The sequence below is a fragment of the Protopterus annectens genome, chromosome 9.part0, assembly GCF_019279795.1.
Source record: "Protopterus annectens isolate FY-2018-M chromosome 9.part0, PAN1.0, whole genome shotgun sequence".
In the NCBI taxonomy this organism is placed as follows: Eukaryota; Metazoa; Chordata; order Ceratodontiformes; family Protopteridae; genus Protopterus; species Protopterus annectens.
In genome coordinates, this window is record NC_056743.1 from 647,794,502 (window position 1) to 647,820,090 (window position 25,589).

Consider the following 25,589-nt stretch of genomic DNA (forward strand, 5'->3'; position numbering starts at 1 on the left):
TGCCCAAAGGGGGACTGTCCCACACAAAGTGGGACAGGTGGTAACCCTACAAACTAACAAGCTCCGGTTTCCCATAATTATGAAATGAATTAATTGGGTAGTCTGAGAATGAATGAAAAATGGAGATAATTACGCGTTTAGAGGCGTAGCTCTCAATCTTCTGTCTTTAGAACTTGGAAGTATTGTTAAGAAGTTCAGTTAGCTATGAAACTGGTAGGAGGGTAAATAACATTTTTTTATATTTACAAAAAATGGTTTAATGAATATGCTTTGGACTGTATAGCTTTCCACATATATGGGTAAATATCTTAACGAATTGGGAAACAGCGTAAAATATTTAGGACTCAAAATGAAGAACGCCTCTTATAATGAGGCACAGCTCAGAGGTATGATTAGCGATAAATTGTTAGTAATGACGGGCGAATATTTATGTCGGTTGAGAAGCTTTAATGCGTTTCCCGAGCTCTATGGATTTATTTAGTTTCTGTATATTTAAAGCAGCAAAACTAATAAAGCAATTCACGATCTGGTGTCGTGTCTATCCTGTGCATTATCTTATACCAAACTGCTAAGTTGAAACTTTTAAGTTTGCGTGCCTTTCAACCTCTAAGCACAAGAAATGTGGATAAAGTTAAAAACAAAGGCGATGGACACATTTTAAATACCGCCTTTAGGAAGTTGATAGAATAGTAGTAGGTTTTGCGTTAGCATGCATTTTTTAAACTATGCGAAAAACTGAAACTCGGATGTGTGCCATCATTTATTTATATATGTCCTTTAATTTTCTAGAAAGCCACTAGTTTTATAAGGGACAGACCAAAAATACGAAGCAAATGCTTGGATATGTTGTGAAAATCTGGACGCTGGAGAGGTATGCATGAATATTTTGTGAAAATAAATTACTGTACTATGGCAAACACTCCGTTGTTATTCGTATTGCACTCGTAGATGAATGAGAAGTAATATGTATTTTCCGAAGTAAAGTAACCTATAACTCCAATTATTGTCCTTAACGTTGTCGCCACCTTTTTCTCCAAAAGTCGCAAGTTGTAGAAGACATTTGGGTGGACCGAGGAGCTAAAACTTGAGTCAAAATCTGGGATAGTTGAAAGGTATACGGCTAAGCGTGCGCCATGTTCGCGAGATAAATGTTTTGGCAGAAGTATTGTGTGATGGAACACGTCGTGGCTCTGTAGCACTATCGTTTTCCCGCCTTTAGCATCAGTAAGGTAGGAATTTACGGGACTGAAAATGTAAATTCTGTAATGAATAACATGAAAAATGTGTGGTCGGAGTTGGTCAGAGAAAGTGATATTCCACTTTAAGTAGCACCTTTATGTTGTATTTCTTTGCTTTTAGTTGAGATTCAGTCAGAACAGCGTGTTGTTTACCTCACTAGCCCTCTTCAAGAAAAGTATTGAGTGGATGGGTAATAGGAAATACACCCCTGGGATCACTTCAACAGTCTTGCTTATTAGGGGCACAAGGAACGTCCAGTAGCAAGATTCTTGGGCTAGGCTTGTTTTGGCTCCAGGGCCATTAGCCAAGTACTCGTCAAAGAACTTGCATGCGCCAGTTTTTAGTTAAAAACGTTGCATGCAATATGTACTACTGTGGAAGCGTATGGTGTGCTCATAGCGGGCTTTAGGTACCAGGGAACCCTGCGGTCGCTGGGGGCCCCAAACCACAGCAAGTTATCTTATCCTGATATTTGTAACATGTCTGTCAAACCAGCAAAAGCTAGTAGAATTCTTGTATACTTAATAAACCACATAGATAACTCTTATTTATTTCTCCTTTAAAATTTAAAGATATTTCTGGTTGCAGTAACAGTGTTTTGTCAAGTTTTCTTTAGAATTCTTTACCACTGATATAGTGCCCCTGGCTTACTTACATCCTGCTGTTGGACATTTTCTCCACTAAAACTAACTACATAGCCAGCTTTAGGTCCATGGTATACCCGTGGCTGCAAGGGGGCTCCCTTAATCATGTTTGACTGTGTGGGGGCCCCAACAAAAGCTGCTGCTGGTTGGGGAAAAATAAGGAAGAAAAAATGTATTCATTTAGTAATTATGCTCTTTAACCTGAACAGGGCTGTGATATGACCCTGTTAGAATGAAGATGATAATGAGCATGCGCAGGGTAAGCACTAAAGAGGTCAGTAGCCCAGAGTGACTTATCTCGGTGCAAACTTTGGATTTTAAGAAGAGCTGATGCTTCTGATCTTCAGAGATGGTTTTCTCTTTTAGGGAGTTTTATAAATACAAACAACACCATATGCTATAACGATCAATTCCTTTGCTTAACAATTCAGTGCAATCCCAAAAATAATAGTATAACTGCTCAGAATCAGGACTACATTTTAAATATTACTCTAATTCACTTAAAAATGTAATAGAATAACACCTTTTGCATCAACATATATTTTTGGACAATAAGTATAAAACTCTGATGTCTGGATTGATTGACTGTAATCCTGAATGATTTACTAGCAAATCAAACTTTTTATGAAGAAGAAAGCAGAAGTACAAACAAAATCACTGTAGGTCTATGAAATCGGGCACAGTGACAGGTATGTTTAACCTGAACAATGTTGAGATGACCCTTTTAGGATAAACCTGATAATGGCCTCTGGTTTCAACGATACCCATTCTGAATCCAGCCCTACTCGAATATGTGTGCAGAAAGCTGTTGTAGGTTATGGGGGGCTGGGGATTGTGTGGTTATTACAACTTTAATTTTCATCAAAGTCAAACCTTAGACATGTACACATGAAGTCATTATGGCTTGTGTTTGAGCTGAGGACAGTGTGGTAATTGTTTATTTACTTTTTTCACAGATCTCAGAGGTATAAAAAGAAAGCTACAATTGCTTGTGTAGTGGTAGTGTACTGTGTAGGAGAAACAAATTAGAATATATTACTGAAATCATTCTCACAATCACACATCAGGCACATATACATGGGGATAACTTTGAGGGTTAGGGGTGAAGAAGCATGCTATGCATACGTATATCAACAGTCACTTGAAATATATGTCTAAGGCAGAACCTCTGCTTTCATTCTAGTCATACACCAGAGGGATGTATACGCAGTGACTGTCTTTTGTGGGGGGTTAGGGAAGGAGGCAGTATTCCCAGATAAGACCTATGTATTCCCACAACTGGCTTGTTAGTTTATTGTGAGCTGCTATTTTGTCAGCTTTGAACATTAAGCCTTGGGCACAACTTGTGTCTTCCTTGAAAGAAAAGAAATAAGAATGAAATTCTTTTCTTTTTCATGTTGTTTGTTTAGGCCACCATTGGGGTAAAATGCTGAGAAAATGCTTTAAAATGCATCCCAGGGCACATATATAACCCCTATGGCTTTGGGGGCACAAGCTTAATTGAGTTATTTTCTAAATGGTTATTACTGTGCTGTCTTGTTAAGGAAAGATGTGCTGAAAGGATGCAAGGAAAACTAAAGCTGAACAGCAACACTGGATTTCTTTCCTTAATAATAATTTGTGTTCAAGCCATTATTGGATGAAAAGGTTGTGTAATAATAAAACAAAATGTAAAATGCATTTCAGAGTATATAAAAAGTTATGGCTTCTTGATGAAGCTGAGAGTAAGGCAAAATGTGATAAAAAGAAGAAAAAAGTAATGTGCTTGGTATGGGGAATCCAAAAGGGAGGGGCATCAGAGGAGAGGGCTGGAGGGTGTGCAAGGAGTGTTGAAACAGTAGGCCTAGTCATCACTTCATTTAAGAACAAACCTGTACATAGAGTTGTAATGTATCATTGTTACAACTAAATGCCAGTAACTGTACGTGTCCCTTTGTTAGACAGGTCAACAAAGTGTGGTATATAGGCCTGTTGTAATGTAAGAGCTTGTAACTACAGGTCTGTCTGTGCGTACTACTCCTAAAAGTTTGCAGCACAAACTAAAAAGTTTCTTAGGAGGTGTGGCACTGACAGGATGATACTTAAACTGGAAGTGCCAAGGGGGCCCCCAACTTGACATTTGCTGGGGGCCCCCAAAATGCTAACACTGCCCCCCGTGTGTTTTAAACTATCTGTCTTCACTACAATACGTTGTTAAAGTTAAAAGAATAAGACTGTATTTTCTTAAACGTGTCCTAAATCCGTAAGTTAAACGCTGAAATCACACATTTTGTAAAGTGTATTCCGGAGTCAACACATTTTATGACTCTTCTGATATTCCTGATTTGGATGTTTTATTTCAACATACTGTAATCTTAATTTTTGCCTTCTTATAATTACGTTTACTGCAGATGTGCCTAAACCGGGGGTACAGTGTGTACAAGTCCAGTAACAAAAAGCATTGCATTGGCACCGCAGTAAAAAGTATGTTGGATATCTGTTGTACAAAGTAATTGGCAAATGTTCCCTATCTTATTATTCTTTCGGCTTTTCCCAGTTAGGGGTCGCCAGAACGGATCACCTGTCCGCTCATGAGTGGCAGTGGAGTTTTTACAGTGTCGAGTTACCAGCCTGGCACCCAATCTTCCACAGAAGGCATGCACTCGCACCTAGGGCCAATTTTTTAGTGTCCAATTCACCTACAGAATGTCTTTGGGATGTGGGAGGAAACTGGAACACCAGCGACCACAGGAAGGACCTGCAGACTCTGCACAGAAGGCACCCCTGCCGAGGATAGAACCAGAGAACCTCTTGCTGTGAGGTGGCAATGCTAACCGCTGCACCACTGTGGCCGCCCAGCAAATGTTCCCTATAACTTTCACAATACAAATGGACTATAATGTGGAATGTTATAATATGACAACTGAAGGCTCGTGAACTAAAGCGACTGGAATCTGTCTTTGAAAATGTTATATCTGATGTTGTAAAAAAGATCTGATGTAAATCCTTTGTTCATACATTACAGATAGGACTTCTCCTCTGAACCGATACAGCCGTTTTCCAGCTCGTGCAAGCCAAAAACTCTCAGGTAAGAACCTACCCACAATGCCCCTCTCCTAGATACTGCAGAGTTTGCCACGTTCCTAGTCAAACATGTTAGCCATCTCTCTCAAAGCTAAGTAGTAAACTGTTGATTTTATGACAATTTTTTTTTCTTCTAAATTACTACATTTTTAGTAGTTAGCCTTTTTTCACTGTCACCTATTTCCTACCTTTTTCCTTGGTAATTTAATTTTTACCCTTTTTGCTACTGTCCTCCTTTCCTGTCTTTGACAGTCCTTCCCTTTTTACTAGTGGTATTCCTCAACTAACATCACTGGCATTTTATTATTTTATCTCTATTTTAAAAAAATGTATTGCTTATTATTATAGATGTATATTATTTTATCTCCTTTCTATAGGACAGGATTGTTTTCCTTGGCATGTCAGACAAAGCTAAGTTGCATTTTAAACAGTGTGACAAGTGTGGATGTAAGATGCCTAACTCAGATACACATGTCTGTTGTGTCTACTGTGTCACCGTAGATCCATATTAAAGCTGATTGTAACATTTGTGCTAGTTTTAGTAATCTGACACTAGCAGAACGTAAGAATAAACTTATTTTAAAAGGTATACTCGACACCTTTCTTGGAGGCTGTATCTGGGTCGGAGTTCTCACCCCCTCCCAAGACCAAAAAATATAAGGAAAAATGGAGTTACTCTGTTCTTGCATCCCAGTCAGTTATGGAATGGAGTCTGCGCTGTGCTTAGCCAGCACCCTTGGCGCAGACCTCCTCAGCACCAGGATCTTTGTCCTCTCCCTTGGTTCTGACCATTGTATTCATTCCTATTTCGGTTCCAACCATGGCACCACTGACTTCAGTGCCGTTCTTGGTTCCCACATTGGCTCGGATGACTGTACATGCCTCGGCACCATCCCTGTCCATGGTGCTGACAGTTTCCTCGGCTCCATGGGCTCTGATGACTGCACATGCCTTGGCACCATCCCTGGCCATGGTGCAGATAGTTTATTTGGCTCCATCGGCTCCAAAATTCAAAAACCTGCCAAGGACAAGATATTCTCCAACTTACGACCCTTTCTTGGAGAAGTTTAGTCCCTTTCTAGAAAGACCTGATTCTCCTTCAGCAGCCTCCTTTAGATCCACTAAGAGTTTTTCTGAACTAGACCTAGTGCGGGTTGTGGATCATCTTCTGGCAGCTAGGGGATTGTCCATTCCAGCTAGACCACCTGTCCCTCCTGGCTCGGAATCCTTTACCTCATCTTTCCCTGCTTATCCTCCTCCAGCATCCTTCCTGTTCCTGGTACTGATGTCCACTTCAGTACATACTGTCTCTGCTCCAACAGCAGTTTCTCCCCTGTTGGCACTGACCACCCTTGCTGCATCGGCTACGATGGAGCCGATGCTTTCTCGGAGTGCTTGGACTGTCTGTACCTTGGTACCTAATCTGGCGTCTATATTCTCACTGGCACTGTGTCTATGTCCATGGCTCCGATGGCTTCTAGTTCTCTCGGAACCCCTCAACTGGAGGTGGGCTCAAGTGGGCCTGCTGTACAGGTGATGGAAAGGGCCCTTCATTCCGAAAGCTCACAGCCAGCACCTAGGACACAAGTATCAGAAACCTCTCCCAACCCGCTATGTCGGGTCCCTGGGCACGTGAGTCACAAGAACCCCCTGTGAAGGGTACCCCTTCTCCGGAGTCATCCTCAGAAGGTCCCACTGGGGAGCCACCCCAGAAGAAACTGTGCAAGAGGAAGCACCTTGACTCCTCGGAGGAATCTATCACAGAAGACACTGATTGTGATGAGGGAGAAGGGTCCCCATGCTCTTCCCCCAGACTGTTTCATTCGGTGATCTTCTCGAAATCCTGAAACAGCAGGGGGAATGGAAGTCCTCTAACCCTTCTTCTGAGGAATCTGTTTCTGCAGGCCTTCCGTGCTTGGCCATCTACTTCCTGGGTGCCCCCACCAGCAGATGATCTTGTTAAACTAATTGTGCAGTGTGCCTGGAAGGCCCAGGACAATGTAGAACCTGTCCCTTCGAGGCCAGACAAAATTTTATCTACACCTGAAGACCCAGCCCCATTGATCCAGTCAGCTGACAGTTGATTCTATGGTTGTGGTGGCGGCCACCAAGAGGGAACTGGCAGAAGATAGTTCCACTGTTCATCCTCCAAGCAGGGAGTCCACGGACCTATGCATCAGTGACCTTCGCCATTCGATCGCTGAATTTTCTGGCACACTTCTCTCTACTCCAGAGAGACCTAATTTCTGAAATGTCTTCCTCTTTGGGGATACTGCCTGATGAAGTATGTGACACTGTAGCCTCGCAGTTAGCTACCCTTGAATCCATCTCTAACTCCTCGATAAATTTGATATCTCACACCACCAAGGGGGTAGCTCGAGCTGCTGCATCTGGTGTTGTCATGAGACGTAATGCTTGGATGAGATTGTGTGACTTTGCAGACACCTTTTAAATCTTCCTTCGTCAATGGACCTGTTGACGAATCTGCACTTTTTGGATCCAAGGTACAAGACACACTTGCACGTAGTGAGAAAGACGGAAAGACCTTGTCTGCTGTGGGCATACACTTTTCCAACTCCCAAAGGTCTTACTCCAGGAACCAGAAGGGAGGAAAGATATGGTTCAAGAAATCCCAAGGATCCTTTTGTGACACTCATGGTGAGCAATCCCCCCTGGAGCAGAGGGGGCAACTGGTATGGAAGATGCCCCTTTCGGGTTAGAGGGGGGGGGTCTGTGTAACCAGGGAGCCAGATTTTTTTCTCTGGCAGACCCTACCAATGCTCCTGAGCAGTGGCCCGATTGCTTTCCTCTGGAAACAGTCAGGGGTCATTTTTCTCTGCATCTACCAGCCTGGCATCTTATTACTACCGATGTTTGGGTGCAGAGAATAATATCCAGAGGCTGCCAAATACCATTCGACTTAACTCCCAGACCCGTCAAACGAATCCCCAATTGTACCACCCAATCAGAGGGAATTAGCAGCTTTAGAAGTAGAAAAACTGCTAAGAGAGTCATCCAACCAGTCCCACCAGAACAGACAGGATCCGGCTTTTACTCAAGGTTCTTTTTAGTGCCAAAAAAGATGGGACTGGAGACCAATCCTGGATCTCAGCCTACTGAACAAATTTATCAAACCTCAGAAATTCCAGATGGTCACAGTACAGTCCATTCTTCCTTTCCTAGGGAGAGACAATTGGAGACAATGGACAATAAGACCTACAAGATGCGTACTACCACATAAAGATGGATCACCGATCATGGTTTCTCCGCTTCCGGCTGGGAGCCAATCACTACCAGTTCAGCGCACTGCCATTCGGTCTCTTGACAGCCCCTCCCAAGTGTTCAAATGTGTGTCAATTGTGGTAGCCCATCTTTGACCACAAGGATTTCAGGTGTTTCCCTATCTAGACGACTGGCTCCTTACCGCCCCAACCAGGAATCTCCTAGTCCGCAGCCTCTCTTGCACTCAAGGTCTCGCTCTCCGCTTGGGGATTACAATCAACAAAGACAAATCTCAGATGTCCCCAACGAAGACACTGGAATTTATTGGAGCAGTTTTCGACACAGCATCCTGTCAAGCTTCTCTTCCCCCTCACAGGCTTTTGAAAATAAGACACCAAATTCAAGACCCTCTTCCTTGCACGTCTTGTACTGCAACTCTTGGGCTCCATGGCAGTTGTCATTACTTTAGTACCACTGGCAAGACTGCACATGAGAATCCTGCAGTGGCTCTTTTCCGCACAATGGTCATTGTTAATCCACCCACTCAACCACATGATATGCCTTACAAATCAACAAAAAGTTGCAAGGAAGAAATGCTATGGTGGATGGAGTCAAAAAAGAATCTTTGGTGTCGACCATTCTGTCTTCCCAACCCATGGCCACGGTAACCACGGATGCTTCACTGTTAGGCTGGGGGGGCATTTTCAGGGAAAGACTGTCTAAGGTCCCTGGACCCCCATCAAGGCCAACTTGCACATTAATGTCCTGGAACTGAGGGCAGTTCTCTTAGCATTGCAAGAATTCCATGCATCCCTTCCCTTTGGGACCATTGCAATTCAGTCAGACAACATGTCAGTTGTCTGGTATATCAACAAACAATGCGGAACCAGATCTTACCCCCTGTGTTGGGAAGCCATGAGGATTTGGCACTGGGCAATAGCTTCCAGTCACTTCCTTATAGCAATGCGCATTCCCTTGAGTTCCAACCGTATTGCGGACAATCTGATCAGGGACCTTCTGATGCCTCGCGAGTGATCCCTCAACTCTGTAATAGCAGATCGGATCTTCCAACTTTGGAGCAAGCCTTGCTGCGACCTGTTCACTTCCCCCCCCCCCCTGAACTACAAATGCAGGAGTTATTTTACCTATATCCCCCATCGGGGGGAACCACCGAGGGACACTCTAACACACGATTGGCCCACAGGTCTTCTGTATGCCTTCCCCCTTCCTCCTGTTTCCCCTCATTCCAAAATTTCTCCAGAAAGCTCAAAGATTGAAAAGCAAAGTGATCCTTATTGCTCCCTACTGGCCATGTCAAGTCTGGTTCCCATTTCTATGGCCTCATCTGATTCACAGCCTGTGGATCCTGGATCATTTCCAGGACCTATTATCCTATCCTCAGGGATTGATTCATCCGAACCTGCGCAGACTCAAGCTTGCAGCTTGGTTCCTCCACTTCCAATGATTGCCAGGCTGCCCGACATCCCATCTCCTGTTTGTGAAATTCTTCTGGCCTCGCACAAACCTTCCTCTAGAAAGGTTTATTCTAGTAAATGGACTAGGTTCTCTATTTGGGCGAAAGACCAGAACTTTGGACCCTTTCTCTATGCCTATTCAGAATATTCTAAAATACCTGACTACTCTTGTACATGCAGGTGCCTCAGCTTCAACAGTCACTGTACATTTAGCAGCTATCGCCAGTTTTCATAATGGTCTTGATAATTCTTCAATTAAGTCATGCCGCCTATGCAAGACCTTGTTGAAGGGAGTATTGCATGTTAAACCTTCGGTTAAGCCTCCCTTAGTACCCTGGGACTTGACTGTGTTGCTTCAGGCTCTCCCTTCGAGCCCTTTGATTGATGTGATTTGAAATTTTTGTCATGGAAAACCGTATTTCTAGTAGCACCCACCTCAGTGAGAAGAGTATCTGAGCTGCAGGCCTTGAGTATCTGTGTCCTTATTTGATCTTCCACACGGATAGGGTGTTTCTTTGTACTGACCCTTCTTTCTTGCCCAAGGTCATTTCTGGCTTTTCCATTAACCAATCTATTGACCTGCCGGTTTTCTTCCCAAGGCATTCTAATAAGGGGAGTACCTTTTGCACACCCTTGATGTGCATCGGCAGCTTCTTTATTTGGACAGGACTAAATCGTTCAGGAATACAAGCCAATTGCTTGTGGCCTTTGCAGGACCCAGATTGGGTAAACCTGTTTCCAAAATGACTATCTTCTTGGCTTAGAAACGTTGTTACCTTTATCTACCAACAGAATAAAGCTACCCTAGCCTTCCAGAATAAAGACTCATTCTACCAGATCTATGGCTACTTTTGTAGCTTTTCATTCCAGACCCTCTATGGATGATATATGTGCAGCAGCCACTTGGGCAAGACCTCATACCTTCATATCTCATTACAAATTGGATTTGGCCTCCAGGGGACTAACATCTTTTGGTTCTATGGTGCTCAGGAATATCCTTCCTTAGGGCCACCCAGGACTCAAGTAGCTGGGGACTTGGTCCTATCGGTAATGTATGAACAAAAGATTTACACCATCAGATAAAGAAGTTATGTCTTACCCTAATGTTCCATCTGTGTTGTAGATCTTTTGTTCATTCATTACATCCCACCCTCCTTCCCCCTGCCTGGATTTCTGGTGGACTCTAAGAACTCCTGGTTAGGGTATTTTGCTCAGACAGAGCCTCCTACCCTTGTTCCTATTACTGCTACTTCTATCTAGGGTGGGCAAACTCTATCTGGAGTATCTAGGAGAGGGGCATTGTGGGTAGGTTCTTAGCTAAGAGATTTTGGTGTGTGAGCTGGAAAACTGCCATATTGGTTCCAAGGATGGAACAGAGGTCCTCTCTCTAATGAATTAACAAAGATCTACAACACAGATGGAACGTTATGGTAAGACACAACTTCTTTTTGCCATAACAGTAGATGTTCAAATTCATCATTGTTGCAGTAACTACCCCCCCCCCCCACACACACACACACACACACACACTCTTCTGCATATAAAGTTATTTGCTACCGTTGTATCTTTCTGTCTGTATGGGCAAAAAAGTTCTGAAGATTTCTTAATTCTGACTGATTATTTCCCTCTGATGGATTGTCCAAGCATTAGATTGAAGATGTGGGAGGGAGCCAGAGCTTTGTGATAACTGGTTGCTATTTCTTGGTCAGGAAGCAACCCATGTAGCCAAAAGGCTACTGCATCAGTGAGGATTTTGAACATCTATTGTGCTTTCACTTTAGTGGGGGAAGGTATCAGTTTTTGTGGAGAAATGCTGCTCTCTAGGGAATGCTGGGGACTGCTGTTAATGCCATGTAAACACAGTCTTCAACACATCACTGGTGAGAGCACCATGGGCAAGTGCTTGTCGTTGAATGCTTCCTCTCTCAGGGGAGCATAGACCTTGTGTATATATAAAAAAAAAAAATCCTGGAGTGTAGGAGCAGATGTGTGAAACTGCAATCCCTTCATCTCGTCTCTAAAAGGTTCATAGGTGTATACGAGACTAAAGACAGTTATAAGTCTATCCATGCAACCCAGATATGACCCACAAATTTGGTTTATATAAGGGGTGATTAACTGACTGCCTCTGTCCATCAGAGAGACAGGTGCCAGACCAGGGGTGAATTTTTATTTACCCATCCAAAGGGGGGGGTGGCTAGCACACAATCCTCAGACTCCACTTGTGACCAGCCTCTCTGTGGAAGTTGCCTCACTGATTCTAATCTCCTGGGTCCTATCAGTGAGCCAACTAGCTATCCAGTGTTATAAAGGGGCTTATACCTATTTTTGCAAGTTTGACAATACCAGAGTGGGGTATTGTATCCAGTGCTTTAGCCAGATATAGGTAGGCAGTACACCATTTTCCTCACATCCATTGCCTTAGTGACCTTTTCAAAGAAGTCCTCCAGATTCAGTAAGCTTGACCTTCCTTTAACAAAGCCAAACTAGGATGGATCCAGTGTCGAGGTCTCCTGTGCCCTTGCTAATCTCCTTGATAATTCTTTCCATGACTTTGCAAATAAAACTAGTCGGACTAATGGGTTTGCAGTTTCCAGGATCTGTTGAAGGTCTTGCATTGTAAAAGGGGAATGACCATTGCAGTCCTCCGTTCACGTGACATAAAACCTATTTTTAAGACATTTTAAATATTGACTCCAGAGGTCCTGATAAGTCATATTTTAGACTGTTCAGGAGGCCTCTGGGGATGTTGTTGAGGCCCACTGAGGCTGTGTTCTTTGCTTTAGTGAATGCAAATAGTACATGCTCTGTTAGTTATAGTTGGAGGGGTTATTTCTGAGGGTATTTTGGGGGGATGGTTGAGGGTGAAGGGGAGGGGTGAAGTTGGAACTGAATTTGTCCATTAACAGGTATGCTATGTTGCCAAGCTCAGTGAATGTGGTACCATCAACCACCAGTTCAGCACATTGCTTCTTACTGCCCATGAGGTTTCTGACATGGCTGTAGGGGGCCTTATGGCTCTTTCACCTGGCAAGCTGTATTCACCTCAAAACTGGCTTTGCTTGACCTAATTATCTCTTAGTTACATATTTAGTTTGATGGGAGAGATTTTATCTTTAAAGGAATTACTGTTCCTGATATATATTTTTTTCCTTTTGTTGTATGTCCTATTTTATTTGGGATGCCACCATGGCAGTTTCTTCCTGGGGCTATTCCTGAGTTTCTGGTAGGTACAGCAGCAACTATGCAGCCATTGACATGGTTTTACAGAGTTTCTAAGGGCAATTCAGCACAGGATGGTGTGTTCTCTGGGTTTGGAGAAGCGTTAAAATTTGATAAACCATCACTTAATAAAAGGTAAGTAGCCTTGGAATAGTTCTGTTGTTGGTTTTAATGGGATTACGGAGATGACTTTGAAGAAGACTGCTTTATGGTCGGACCCTACTAGGGAGGACAAGGCATTGGGGTGTGTAACATTCTCCCATATTTGTTAGCCCAAGGCCTAATATGTTGGAACATCTATTGGGTGTAGTCACTGTTTGGTCAAGGGTGTTCATATTTATGAAGTTCAGAAGTCTCTGTGTCTGTAGATTTGAGACCTTGTAGGATTCTCGGTCTATAGAGGGGTAATTTGTCTCCCATGGGTAGGGTGTTAGATTTGGAAGTGTCTCCAGTAGATCAAAGTATGCATTGTGAGCTTCGTGGGACATGGAGTTTGACCTATATATGGCTAGGATGTGGTATAGCTTTTGTCTAAGATTGTCTGCATGTAACTCTAGCACCTCATCCTGTCGTTACTAATGTAACTGCTGCTAGTCTAAACGTTTGGAAGACACTGAAACCTTGCACTTCCAGGGTATTATAAACCATGTATCTGTAACTGCACAGATGTCTATATTCTCAAGAGTGAGGAGGGCTTGGAGGGAGTATAGTTTTAATTTCAGGCTCCTGGCATTGAGCAGTAACAGCTTGAGGTTCAGTTGAGTTTATTGTGCTAATTTGGTGTATTTGTCAATCTGGCAGTGCCTAAAAAGGCACTATGGGAGTAGATAAGTTATTTAGTCAGTGTTTGAAATCTTGGCAGGGGAAGGTGCCGACCATCCTTGGCAAACTACATGGTCTGTTGACCTTGTCCTCCCAAGCTGACATATGTTGGACCCCCTTATAATAACTTCAGAAAGACAGCCAGTTGTTGGAATCTTATCATTTTTTGCTCATTTTGTAGCATCCTCCTCTGTGATGGCAATAATGCTGCTTAGTGCTAGGTTCACACCAGTCTGAGAGACACTGTATGAAAGCTCCATAATGTCTCTCCATATATTCCAGAGAGGTACATCTCTGGTCATTTACAATTACTTGGACTGATGAAATCATACTAGTACCCGTGGCATAATTACTTGTGTACATGCGTGATTTGGTGGATCCTGGTTCCAGATAAGCAACTAATAGTTATCTTCTTGTTCATCTTGGTTAGAAGGGCAACAGTAAATCTTACAGTGGAGTCCCCTGTTATGAGATTCTTGTTGTGTATGTGCTTGCCCTAGGGTCTTAACTGTTTGGGTCTCCACTGAGGGTGACAGTATGTGTGGAGTTGGTATTGTTTTTTTCTGAGTGCCTTTGGGCTTGCTGAGGCACAGCTTTGACAATGGGTGGTCTAGGCAATCTTTGTTTAGGAAGATTTCTTTTAAGTGCTTCAACATATTTTAGTACGTGTTACGTGGTATGTGAGATGGGTGATTTTGACAACCTGATGTGTGCTTCTATGCAAGAGTTTAGCTCCCTGTGTTATTGTGCAAGTACACTTCTCACATATTATGTCTGCTTTTAAGGATTGTTGTTCATAAACATGAGAGAATTACTACATTGTCTTAAGATGCCCGTATCCACCAAGCTGACTGCAGAGAAGTTAGGAAATTGCATATCCATACTGTCCAGTCCTTTGGTGGGCTACAAGTAGATGGTGCATTGGGGTTAAGAAGGCTTTTAAGGGTGCTTTATTGGGGAAAATTGTGCAAAACAATAATAAATTTTACTAACTTTAATGTTTATGCAGTACCAAATTATACTAAATCTGTAGGTACTGCCACTCTGTGCTCAACTAGCTGCTCTAAGCTTGTCTGCTCACAAGGTATTTACTGTATATTGCTGCTTTACATGCTAGTTTTATGGACTACCCTACAGGGAAAATTTGCTTTCTAGGTGTTTGGCAGGGCACTACTAACCCACACACAAAAAATGCCAAATTTATAGCAGCTCAAAAAAAAAAAAACTGAAAACTAACTTATGAGCCCCATAGCCAATAAAATGCATACACTGCAAGTCCTTTTGTGTAGTTTACAACTCTGATAGACCAGACAAACACCTGCTGCCACAAAATGAATAAACCTAGCTCTCCTGTTATAAAAATACAGTGGAAGAGACCCACAAGTGCAGTGCTACCAAAAACCAAACAGCTAGCTGGAAATCTCTTGCTGAAGGCAATTCAGTTTCTTACAGCAGTGAGAGGAAGAGCTTTTTAACGAAAAATAAGTGAATTCCACACACAAGCACAAAACTGCAGCGATTTACTCAAAATAATGTAAGCAGTTATGATTTGGCAATCAAAGGTACTTTTACAAGTAAACAATTCTGGAATACAGGCTAAGATTCAACGCTTTGCTAAGCTCTAGGAAAATGAGTAGGATTCAATATGTAGTAAAGGAGGTTTACTTAAGAGCCATACTGGTTTACTGGATGGGCACTCCGTATCCTGGATCTGTGGAAAAGTGTGGGAACAGTATGCAAGTAGTTTTATACAACAGATAGTAGCAATAATAGAGGGGAGGGAGAGTCTTTGGAAATCTGACTGCTGTAAGGGATGGTGGCCAGAGAGATGGCCTTATAAAAGCCACCACAGCAAAGGGTTGTGAGGGTTAGGAAAAATTTTCAAAGAACAGTGCAGCTAGCTAGAGAGGCATCCGATAAAATAAAGGCAATATTGGAACTATTTCAGAAACATTAGCTTAGTATGTTGGTGGAGGATGGAGCAGGCACAGAATGCAACTTTAAGCAGGTAAATAATAAGCAGAATGTAAAAATACTGACGCACAAACTGGAGCAGTGACGATTCTTAGTATTGAACTTCTACTTCAGTTTAAGGCACCAGACTATGCAGAAATTTACCAGCAACACTGTTTGAGAAAAATGCAGTAATAGGCAACTAAGGCTCAAATCTGGCAGTAGAGTAGTAGTACACAGTTCTGCCACAACCATGAATTAAACTACAAGACTATGGACCAGCAGGGTTTAAATACTAACAGCTAGCTTACGCAAGTAATTCTTCTTGCGGAAGTAAGAAGTACAGAATAATGCAGAGGCACTTTCTTCCCACAACCGCTAGTTTTTGAATGGTTTGCTAGCTGTATCTCCAAGTTGGCAGCCTTGGTCTGCAAGTCATTTTTTTTTTCACTGTGGAGTTGGGAGAAGAACTTATCCCCTGCAGATGGTCATCCTGGCCAGTGTTCAAAAACTTTTAATAGTATTAACTACTTTCCTATTCATATTGTATTATATAATGTAATATTAAATTAAATTATATTGTATATTACAGTTAGATGACTGGGGAAGTCCACTGGGCCAAGAAGAGCCTATTTTCAGTGGAGGCCCGGGGAGAAAAGCTCCATGAAACAATAATAACAAGCATAACGGAGTACATGACATATGCTGGAAGTGCAATTAACAAGTATGAACAGATAAACATTATATACATTGTAGCTGTAGAGATGGTGGGCATTCATTCTAAAATCTTTGTGGAGTACCTGTAAACAACTGCACATCAATATAGCTGTATCATCTCAATAAATGAAAAGTATAAGATGCCACTCATGACAATAAAGTTCTCTGGTCTGAATTTTGGGCATACTTTTTTCAAATAGGTATTAACTTGGAAGCTTTGAGGAATTTTTGTAGCAATAGCAGGCCATTTGCAGAAGAAGTTTTGCCCAGTATGTTTGCATTTAATGTAGTAAATAGGCTTTTTGTTAAATAAGTCCCTTCCTCAAACATTATTTTTATGGTGAATGCCTCCGACAGCTGTGTGAGCTTCAGCATTCATTTGCCTTTGTGACAGATTCCTAAAGATGTGCAATTGTTTACAGGTAAGCAGTACTAAGCTGTGGCACATTGAGTCAGGGAATACTCAAGTGAAAACATGTAGCATGTATGAGCAACTAGCTACTGGCCATGGTATCTTAAATGAGCAATGTAGCAACTGTACAAGTGGACTTAACTATGCATGGCAACTGAGAAAATAGTGCAATGAAATGCATACGTGGAAGCTCACACAAGGCATAGTGTCTTGCTTTTCATGAAATCTTGTAAACTCAGATATATTAATGCAAAGAAGCTTGTAGCAAGATGCACATGCTACAGTGTGCTTTGGCAGGAAATAAAACTTAATTGCCATATATTATTTAAAGCTGTACTGATGTGATAGTGCACTTTGGACACATTTTGGATTCATAAAAAAGGAAAGAGTTGTGCACAAAAATAGGAGAAAGGGAAGAGTAAACATAGGGTCATCCAAAAAGAAACAACTTACAAGAGTATTCAGAATGGAGGAAAGGGAGGACAACTCTTTTGTGGTAATCTTTATCTATGGTGAGATGAGATTATAAGGGAAAGTAGGGCTGGAAATGGGGATAAAGTGTGAGGGGGGGGGGGAATCAGGCAGACCCAGAACAGCACAGATAAACACAGGTGGAATTGCACACGTTAGGATGAGGAGATTTTTGGGCCAAGAGATTCAGATCGAAGATGGTGATCTTGAAGGTTGCATAATGCACACAAAGTAGGGTGGGGCAAAAAAAGGATGGGATCAGTTAATGTTTGGGATAAGGTGGGGTGTGAGCAGCTGGAATGTCATTTCCATTCCCTGCCCAGAAGAATATTGGAGGTATCTATCCCCATGTGAAGGATTAGGGTAGCCAGTAGTATGAACCATGCCCTTCCCTGGTGGCCAGATGGTAGGTGCCAGCCCATTCACATCTGCCATCTGTTACAGGAAACTATTCAACCATCTGATCCATATATTTATCTACCCACTACTCTCTCCCTTGCATCTTTTGCCACCTGCTTCAGCTGTGGCTTGTCCACCTTAAGCAGTACTGGTGGGCTAACTGCTGGTGAGATTCCAGAACTTCCTCCTGGTGAGTGATTCCTAGTCTCATCATGCTCTTTAACCTCTGCAACAACCTCCGTAGCAGGACATAGTTCTGCCTGATAATCAGGACCTTCAGAGTAGAGACCAAATGGAAAAGTAACCAAAAGTAAATCTACCTTAATACTGGACTGAGTATATTTAACAGACGTGTCAGCACCTCAGAGGGGAATTAAGTATAGCTGGTTGTAAGTCCTTCCTTCCTGTTTTGGAAGATGGCAATATTTTTGTTATGCACTAGTTGTGCCGAGAGAGCATGCCCATTAAAGAATCTAACTGTAAGGAATAAATGCTACAACAACAAATACAGTCTCGGAAGTATTTCTCATTAGCTGTTTTGACAGACAGTGGTCAAGTGAGTGTCCACTGCATATAAGTTAACTTACATAATCTTGAATATGGCTCAAGTGTACATATGAACAGACTGGATAGTGTGCAGTCACCATGACATGAGGCAGTGCACCCTCAGTCCAGAACAAAGCTCTGCAGAAACCCACACAAAATATAGGCAATGCAGTGCCACCACCAACACCATTTCCACATGATATTGAAAGATTTGGGTATTAACCTACCTAATTCCTTAGAATACCTTGACAGATATTTATCAGTAGCAACAACTGCACTAAATGAAAATACAGGATAAAAGAGAAGAAAATTGTTTATGTATAAATGATTTCAGGATGGTTATTCAGTGGAATATCTTTTCACAAAGGAAAAGGGGGAGTACTTGTATTAACTGATAGAAGTGGAACAAAATATAATTATGGTAGATTTGTAGTAGTAAGGGCTAATGGCAAGGGAGGAGGAGGATTAAGCTGGCATGCGTTTATATTCCACTTAAAACTGCTACAGTGGAGTTGAAAAAAATCTGGGAGAAATAATCTGCTTTCAGCAGGAATATCACTTAGAGTTTGGGACTGGAATTTTATTTGCAATAGTGAGGATGTATCTGGGGAGGCTAGAAGGGAGAATATTACAAAGGGTAGATTTTTGAAGAAAAAGCAGATAAATCTGGAAATCAAGAAAAAGTACGAATGGAAATATTTATGGAAGAATTAAATATGCCAAGGTTAGAGGTAGATGAGGCTCAGTTAAGTTAGGCGAGGAGGAGATGAAATAAAAAATAGTTATGTATAACCAATCTACAGGTAAGTCTCCAATAATGTATGGCATCTCTGTGGAAGTTTGGAAGCTAGGAGGAGAAAAAGTGATAAAATTTGGAAGGATTTAACAGTATTTTAAAATGAGCAACACCAACATTCTGAAAGAGTGCTGTGGTGGCTGTAATACCTAAACATGGTAAAGACCTATAAGATCCAGCTTCCTATAGGCCCATTTCAATTCTAAACCATGATTATAAAGTGTTTATCTACAATGGCCAAAAGAATGGCAAAAGTGTTGCCAAAACTGATAGATATGGATCATTGTGGTTTTGTAGAGTGGAGGCAAACATTTGACATTTTAATAGAAAATTGATCCAAAGAAAAGCAGAATACAAGAAAATACTACTACTGTTGGTGGGTCTTGATGGAGAGAAAGCATTTGAAAAATTAAGCTGGGATTTTGAGTAGAGCAGTGGAAGCATTTTTATTCCCTGACTCAATAATAGGGTTAATTAGTAAGATATATAAGGACTTGGATGTGAAAATTTGTGTGTGAGAAGTTCCATTCTAATTTCTTTTTCAACAGAGGAACCAGGCAGGGGTTTCCTTAGCCAGTGGTTTTTAATGTAATGTAAATAAAGAGAAAAGGCAATAAGGGACTCAGAAATTCAAGGATATAATTGGCATGATAATCAAGAAACGTCAGCTTTATTTGCAGATGAAATTATTTTGTACCTGATAAACCTCGAGTTTTTGGGGATAAAAAAATTGATGAAGGTAAAACTAAGGCAATAGTTGTAATTTATGTACCTGCACAGAAATTTTCTGTGATACCCATATTTATGGAGGCATGATAATAATAAAGTTGTATTATATTATATATATATATATATATATATATATATATATATATATATATATGGTTCCCTATTAGAATCCTGAAACACTATAAGCCTGAAAGTCAAAATCCTGAAAACTAATGACTGAAAATGCAAAATCTCGAAAATCAAAATCCTGAAAACACAAATAATGCTAATATGTCACTATAAAGACACTAATATCTACCAACTGACCCTGACCCTAACCCTAAGGTCCGTCACTATCGCACACTCACCTGACCTGGCTAACCCTAACTCACTTAAACCGCCTAACCCCAATATTTGTCACTATTGCATACATGCCTAACCTGCCTAACCCTAACTCACTTATACAAACCAGACCCAACGCATGACCTAACACCACAGGGCTAACAATAGCAAAGCCACAATGACGTCAGTATGTCCATTTTGTGTTTTCAGGATTTTGACTTTCAGGATTTTGCATTTTCAGTCATTAGTTTTCAGGATTTTGACTTTCAGGCTTATAGTGTTTCAGGATTCTAATAGGGAACCATATATATATATATATATATATATATATATATATATATATATAAGCAAGATACAAGCAGTGAAACTTTTTTTAGTCCATTTAGTTTTATACATGGGTCAGGCATATTTTTATCAACCAGAGGAGAAGTTGTGGATAGCAATTGAGTTATGGGGTTTTATCTGAGAACTGAGCGAGAGTCAAGTGGGATACGTTGATCCTTTTGATAGAACAAGGTAGTTTGGGATTACAGGAGTTGAAGGGGTATTTCAGAGCTATACTGTTAAGGCTGCTGTACACAGCACAAGCAGAAAAGTGTAATTCAAAGAGGAAAGGGATGATGAAACAGGGGTGAGGCTCATTAAATAAGGAGAGAGTGGGATTTTGGATGCAGATCTTGAAGAATAACAGTAGTCACACACAATATTATATTCATAAGTAACATAAAGTATTCGAGACCTAAACCAATGCAGGAATAGAGATTCTGCCAGTAGGGATGACTGCAATTTGGTGTATAGAGAATAGACAAGAAAGAGGGGGACAGAATTTATTTGAGAAAACTGGCAAAGGAACCAAGATATTGGGAGCAAATAATTAGAGAGGGAAAGTTAATTGAATGGGAAGAGGCCAAGAATACATTTGAACTGCAGGTTAGAGACTGTCTTCCTATCAAAATTGGTATTAAAGTACTGGCATAGGCAAAGAGAAAGGAATAGGGGGATTCTAAGTTGAAAGATTAGCACTGGTAGAGTTTTCAGTTGAATCTAGAACAGAAGCTGCCATTTAAAAAAAAAAAAAAAAGGATAATTAGTATGTCATAGTGCTATGTTGCTTTGACTGTAGTACAGGGTCCTGGGTTCAAGCCTTGGCAGTGAAATGCATGGTGGTAACAGCATTTCCGCCATATAACGCATGCACTCAAGTCACTTCACAAGTACAAATATGACTCTGTCATTGTCCATGTTGGAGTGAATGACTTGAGACTTTCCTCTCTGGACTACATGAAAAGAGACATGGAAGAGCTCTTGGATCATGTGGCCCGGGCAGGTATGACCCTAGCCCCGAGTAGCATCCTGCCTTTGCCCAGAATGATACCACAGTATAAGGACAAAATGATTGACTTCAACAATTGGCTAAGCTTCTGGTGTCATTCAAAGGGGATCCAGTATCTGTCTGCCTGGGACAACATGATCGACAGACCACGATGCTTTTCCAGAGATGGTCTGCACCTGTCGCCCCTGGGATTCAGGTTACTGGCTAAGGCTCTTGCCACCCCTGTAGTGCCTTTTTTTAAGCAAAGTTCAAAGGACAAAACTACCACCATAACTGGTACAAGCATGCAAAATCTGAAGGTATTGCTACTCAATGCTAGAAGTCTAAACCTCAAAATGCACTCTCTCAAGGCACTCCTAAAAATGGAGAACATCGATATCTGTGCAGTAATTGAGACCTGGTTCAAGGCTCCAGAGAGCACCCCTGCAATAACAGGCTACAACTCTTACCACACTTTTCAGCTACCAAACCAGGATTGAAACACTAAAGGTGGAGGAGTGTCCATATTCACCAAGGATATTCACAACATCAGGCTAGTTGCCCAACTCAATGTGCCTGAAATTCTCCAGGTGCAACTAACACTAGGTAAGACTGCAATACAAATTGCAGCTTGCTACAGATCCCCCACCATGCCCCAAGATTCTCGCTATACCTTTCTAAACATACTGGAAAATATTAAGATACAACCGAACACCCTAATACTGGGTGATTTCAAATACCTTGCCATTAACTGAACTGGGAAAACTACTTGTGTACCAACACCTTTGCCCAACGGTTCTTGGAATTGATAAATTACAATGCCCTGGATCACCTAATCCTTAGTCCCACCAGGGGCGCCAATATCCTAGACCTGGTCATTACCAACATGGGAAATCAGTGCTCTACACCTATGGTCACCCCCTCGCTGGTCAGGTCTGACCATAAGCTAATCACCCTTGACATCCACATCCCACCCCCACCCCCCAGTAAGGAAGCCTCCGTAAAAAAAACTTCTCCAAAGCCATCTTCGTGGTACTAAAGTCAGAAGTGACAAACTTCATGACACCCATACAAACGGGAACTGTAAGTTTGACTGCTGAATTCTACACTAAGGCACTGTATGAGTGCATCCACTCGTGCATGAATCGTGCCATCCCCAATAGAAGCCAATCTGGTGGTCCCTTGCCATAAACCAACTTTACAACAAAATGAAGAAACTGTTGCAAAAAAGAGGAAAATCCCAGGATGCAAAAAACACCTTTACCAGCCATTCCAAAGACAACCACAATGCATTCTATAACTATGTCAAGAATCTAAATGGCAATGCTCAGATGTTCTCTGAGCTACAACAGAATGGCATTAAATATACCGATCCCAAGGATATTGCTAATATCCTGGCAGATCGATTCAGTGCAAACTTCACCCCACTCTCTCTCCCCCTAAAGGGCCCATCTCAATACCGAAAGATTGCCAAATTCTGGTAACAGCCACACAGGTAAAAAAAACAAACTCTCCAAAGCTAAGAATACAGCATCCGTGGGACCAGATGACCTCCCAGGCTGTGTACTACTTGAGGTACAAAATGAACTGGCACCTCTCCTAAGTGTCATGTTTAATTATAGCCTCACCTCAGGCTTCATGCTCACTGAGTGGCACAGCTACAGTTATCACACTCCACAAGGGGGGATCCACCTTGGATCCTGGGAACTACCGCCCCATCAGTCTGATGAGCCTGATCTGCAAGGCCATGAACGTGTTATAATGGAACTTAGAAACAGACATTGGCAACCTGGACCCCATGCAATTTTGGGCTCGTGAAGGACCGATCTTGTCTCCTGAACCTGATTTGACTTCTTCAAATCGGTCTCCAAAGTCGTTGACAAGTGTAAGGCGGGCACACAGCCTATCTGGACCTCACCAAGGCCTTCAACACCATCCCCCACTTTGGAATCCTAGATAAACTTACTAAGCTTGGGAATTAATCCTTACGTCACTCGATGGGTTGCCAACTGGCTTACTGACCGAACCCACACTGTAAAAGTAGCAGACTCGAAATCAAGCTCCAGACAAGTGGAGTTACCTCAGCGTTCAGTCCTGGGACCGCTCTTGTTTGGTATCTACTTCTCTGAAGTACAGGCCAACACTAAGGGACTCTGACTAACAAAGTTCACAGATGACTGCAAACTGTGAGCTGTTATTGAATCCCCAAATGATGTGAATATTCTACAAAGGGGCCTTACAGAAACAGATGCTTGGTACCAGAGCCATGGGCTCAAGCTCAATGCCAAGAAATGTATAGTTATCTCCTTTGCGGAAAAAACAGGTACCCATGAATTACCACATAGGTGGCAGTACACTAAACACCAAAAGTGTGATGAGACGTCGGGACACAAGTGGACAGTGGTCTCGCCTTTGATAACCACATCGCCACAACAGTCAGGAAATCCTATGTGGCACACCTCATCACTAAGGGCTTTGCATCCAGAAAAAAAGGAGGTCATTGTCCCACTGTACTCCTCCGTCATTAGACCCCTTTTAGAATACAACGCCCTGTTTGGTATGTACCTCTCAAGACGTCTGCAACAACTGGAAAGGCCACAGAAATACCTCGCTAACAGAATCACAAAAAAAAAAAAAACTGTTGCATATCGTCTACTCAGAGGCGAGCTCTGCTTAACATACAAGGCCATGTCAAACCCAGAGCTGTTGGACATACTACACTTAAAGAAATCCCAATCCCTCAGACACACGCTCGAGGGATCTAAACCTTGTTATCACAATGAACAAAACATGCTGGAGGGATAGGTTCCTGACTGAGAGACTCCCCAGACTCTGGAATAGACTGCCCATACATGTCAAGTAGAGCACCTCTTTGGCTGTCTTCAAAAGGAACCTTGATTATTGGATGGGAGATTTGTCTCCTAAATATGAAACAAGATTTTTTATTTTTGCTTGGAAATGTTTGGATAGGTATTTTTATACACAGAGTAGAATCTAGACAATTTTTCCTCGGGTAAATCTCAAATGTTGGAGGTGTGATGGGGAAGAAAAAGGTAGTTGGTAATACAGTTAAGGCTCTTATACACAGCACAAGTGTAATGAGTTGGCAAAAAAAAATTCCCTGCAGACTACCTTGCCATAAATACTGGGTAAGCAAATTGGTGTAACTAAGGAAATTTTTTTTTTTTGAGCTGTGATGCAGGATATGAATTGACTAGACATAGTACGGCCAAGTTTAATTCTGGCAAAACACTGTTAGTGACACCTGCAGAGGCTGGACACAACGACTGATATTTTCATCTCTGCTGTGGCTGATGATGAAACAGTCTGACAGTGACACTGTCCTGTCTCCCTGCTAGATGTGCATCCACCTTTTAATACAGGTTTAAGATTTGGCCTCATGCCTACACAACTGCAAGGCTGTAGAGTGAGTGCCGACCATCTCTGATGTGGGATAGATCCAACCACCAATGATACTATTTATGAAGCTGTGACTGAAAATGTGCACGCTGCATCTGATGTGCATATATCCATTATTTTACAGTTTGACATTTGCCAGATGCCATAAAGTCACAAGCGACCCTATATATTACAGACTCCACTGATTGTTTACGGTTTACCTATAACATTTCTTATAGTGAAACTATTTAGATGTCACTGTTTATAAGGATGTAGGTAAATACCAGTCGAAAGTTTAAAGGAAGAAAATTTATTCTAATTCCATCCTTCATTTCAATAGTCCACACCTATTCCATCAAAAAAGGGGTAGAATTAAAGGACAATTTTTGAGGATTAACAGGATGACCTCAGATGTGAATGAGTTTCTTTTGGAATGAGTTCCTTGGGGAATGTGAAGTCCCAAGGAACATGTTTATTGATCGGGGATATCCAGTTAATTTAATTTCTGATGTATGGTGTGAGGTAGTGAGCAATAGGAAAAATAAATTTGCCCTTATTTTGGGCATTAGTGATTGTACCCCTGTAAATTAGGTGGATGAGGGCTTCCACAAGGATGAGGAAAAGGTCTAGATGGAAGATACAGGAGTAATTTTGTGACGGATTTTAATGGGGACTCTGTTAATAGGAAGATTATAGAAAGGAAAGGTTGAAATAGTAGTATTTCAGACCTTAAATTAAACTTTAACGCACCCCTACAATGTCCTTTTAGGAAAGGTAGGAGTATTAAAGATGTATTGGAAGGTAATAAAGGGATGGGAGTTAAAAAAAAAAAAGGTAGGATGAGGAA

At 41.7% G+C, this 25,589-nt stretch overlaps 1 protein-coding gene across 1 annotated transcript in view; it reads left to right on the forward strand.

The window, feature by feature from the left end:
* The first annotated feature begins 227 nt into the window (after window positions 1-227).
* MSH5 (mutS homolog 5) overlaps window positions 228-25,589 on the forward strand; it is a 2,353,005-nt gene continuing 2,327,643 nt past the window's right edge. Inside the window, exon 1 of the mRNA XM_044083236.1 lies at window positions 228-386. Within this exon, the coding sequence (XP_043939171.1) occupies window positions 369-386 (18 nt within the window). The 5' untranslated portion in view covers window positions 228-368. The remainder of the gene's footprint in view (window positions 387-25,589) is intronic.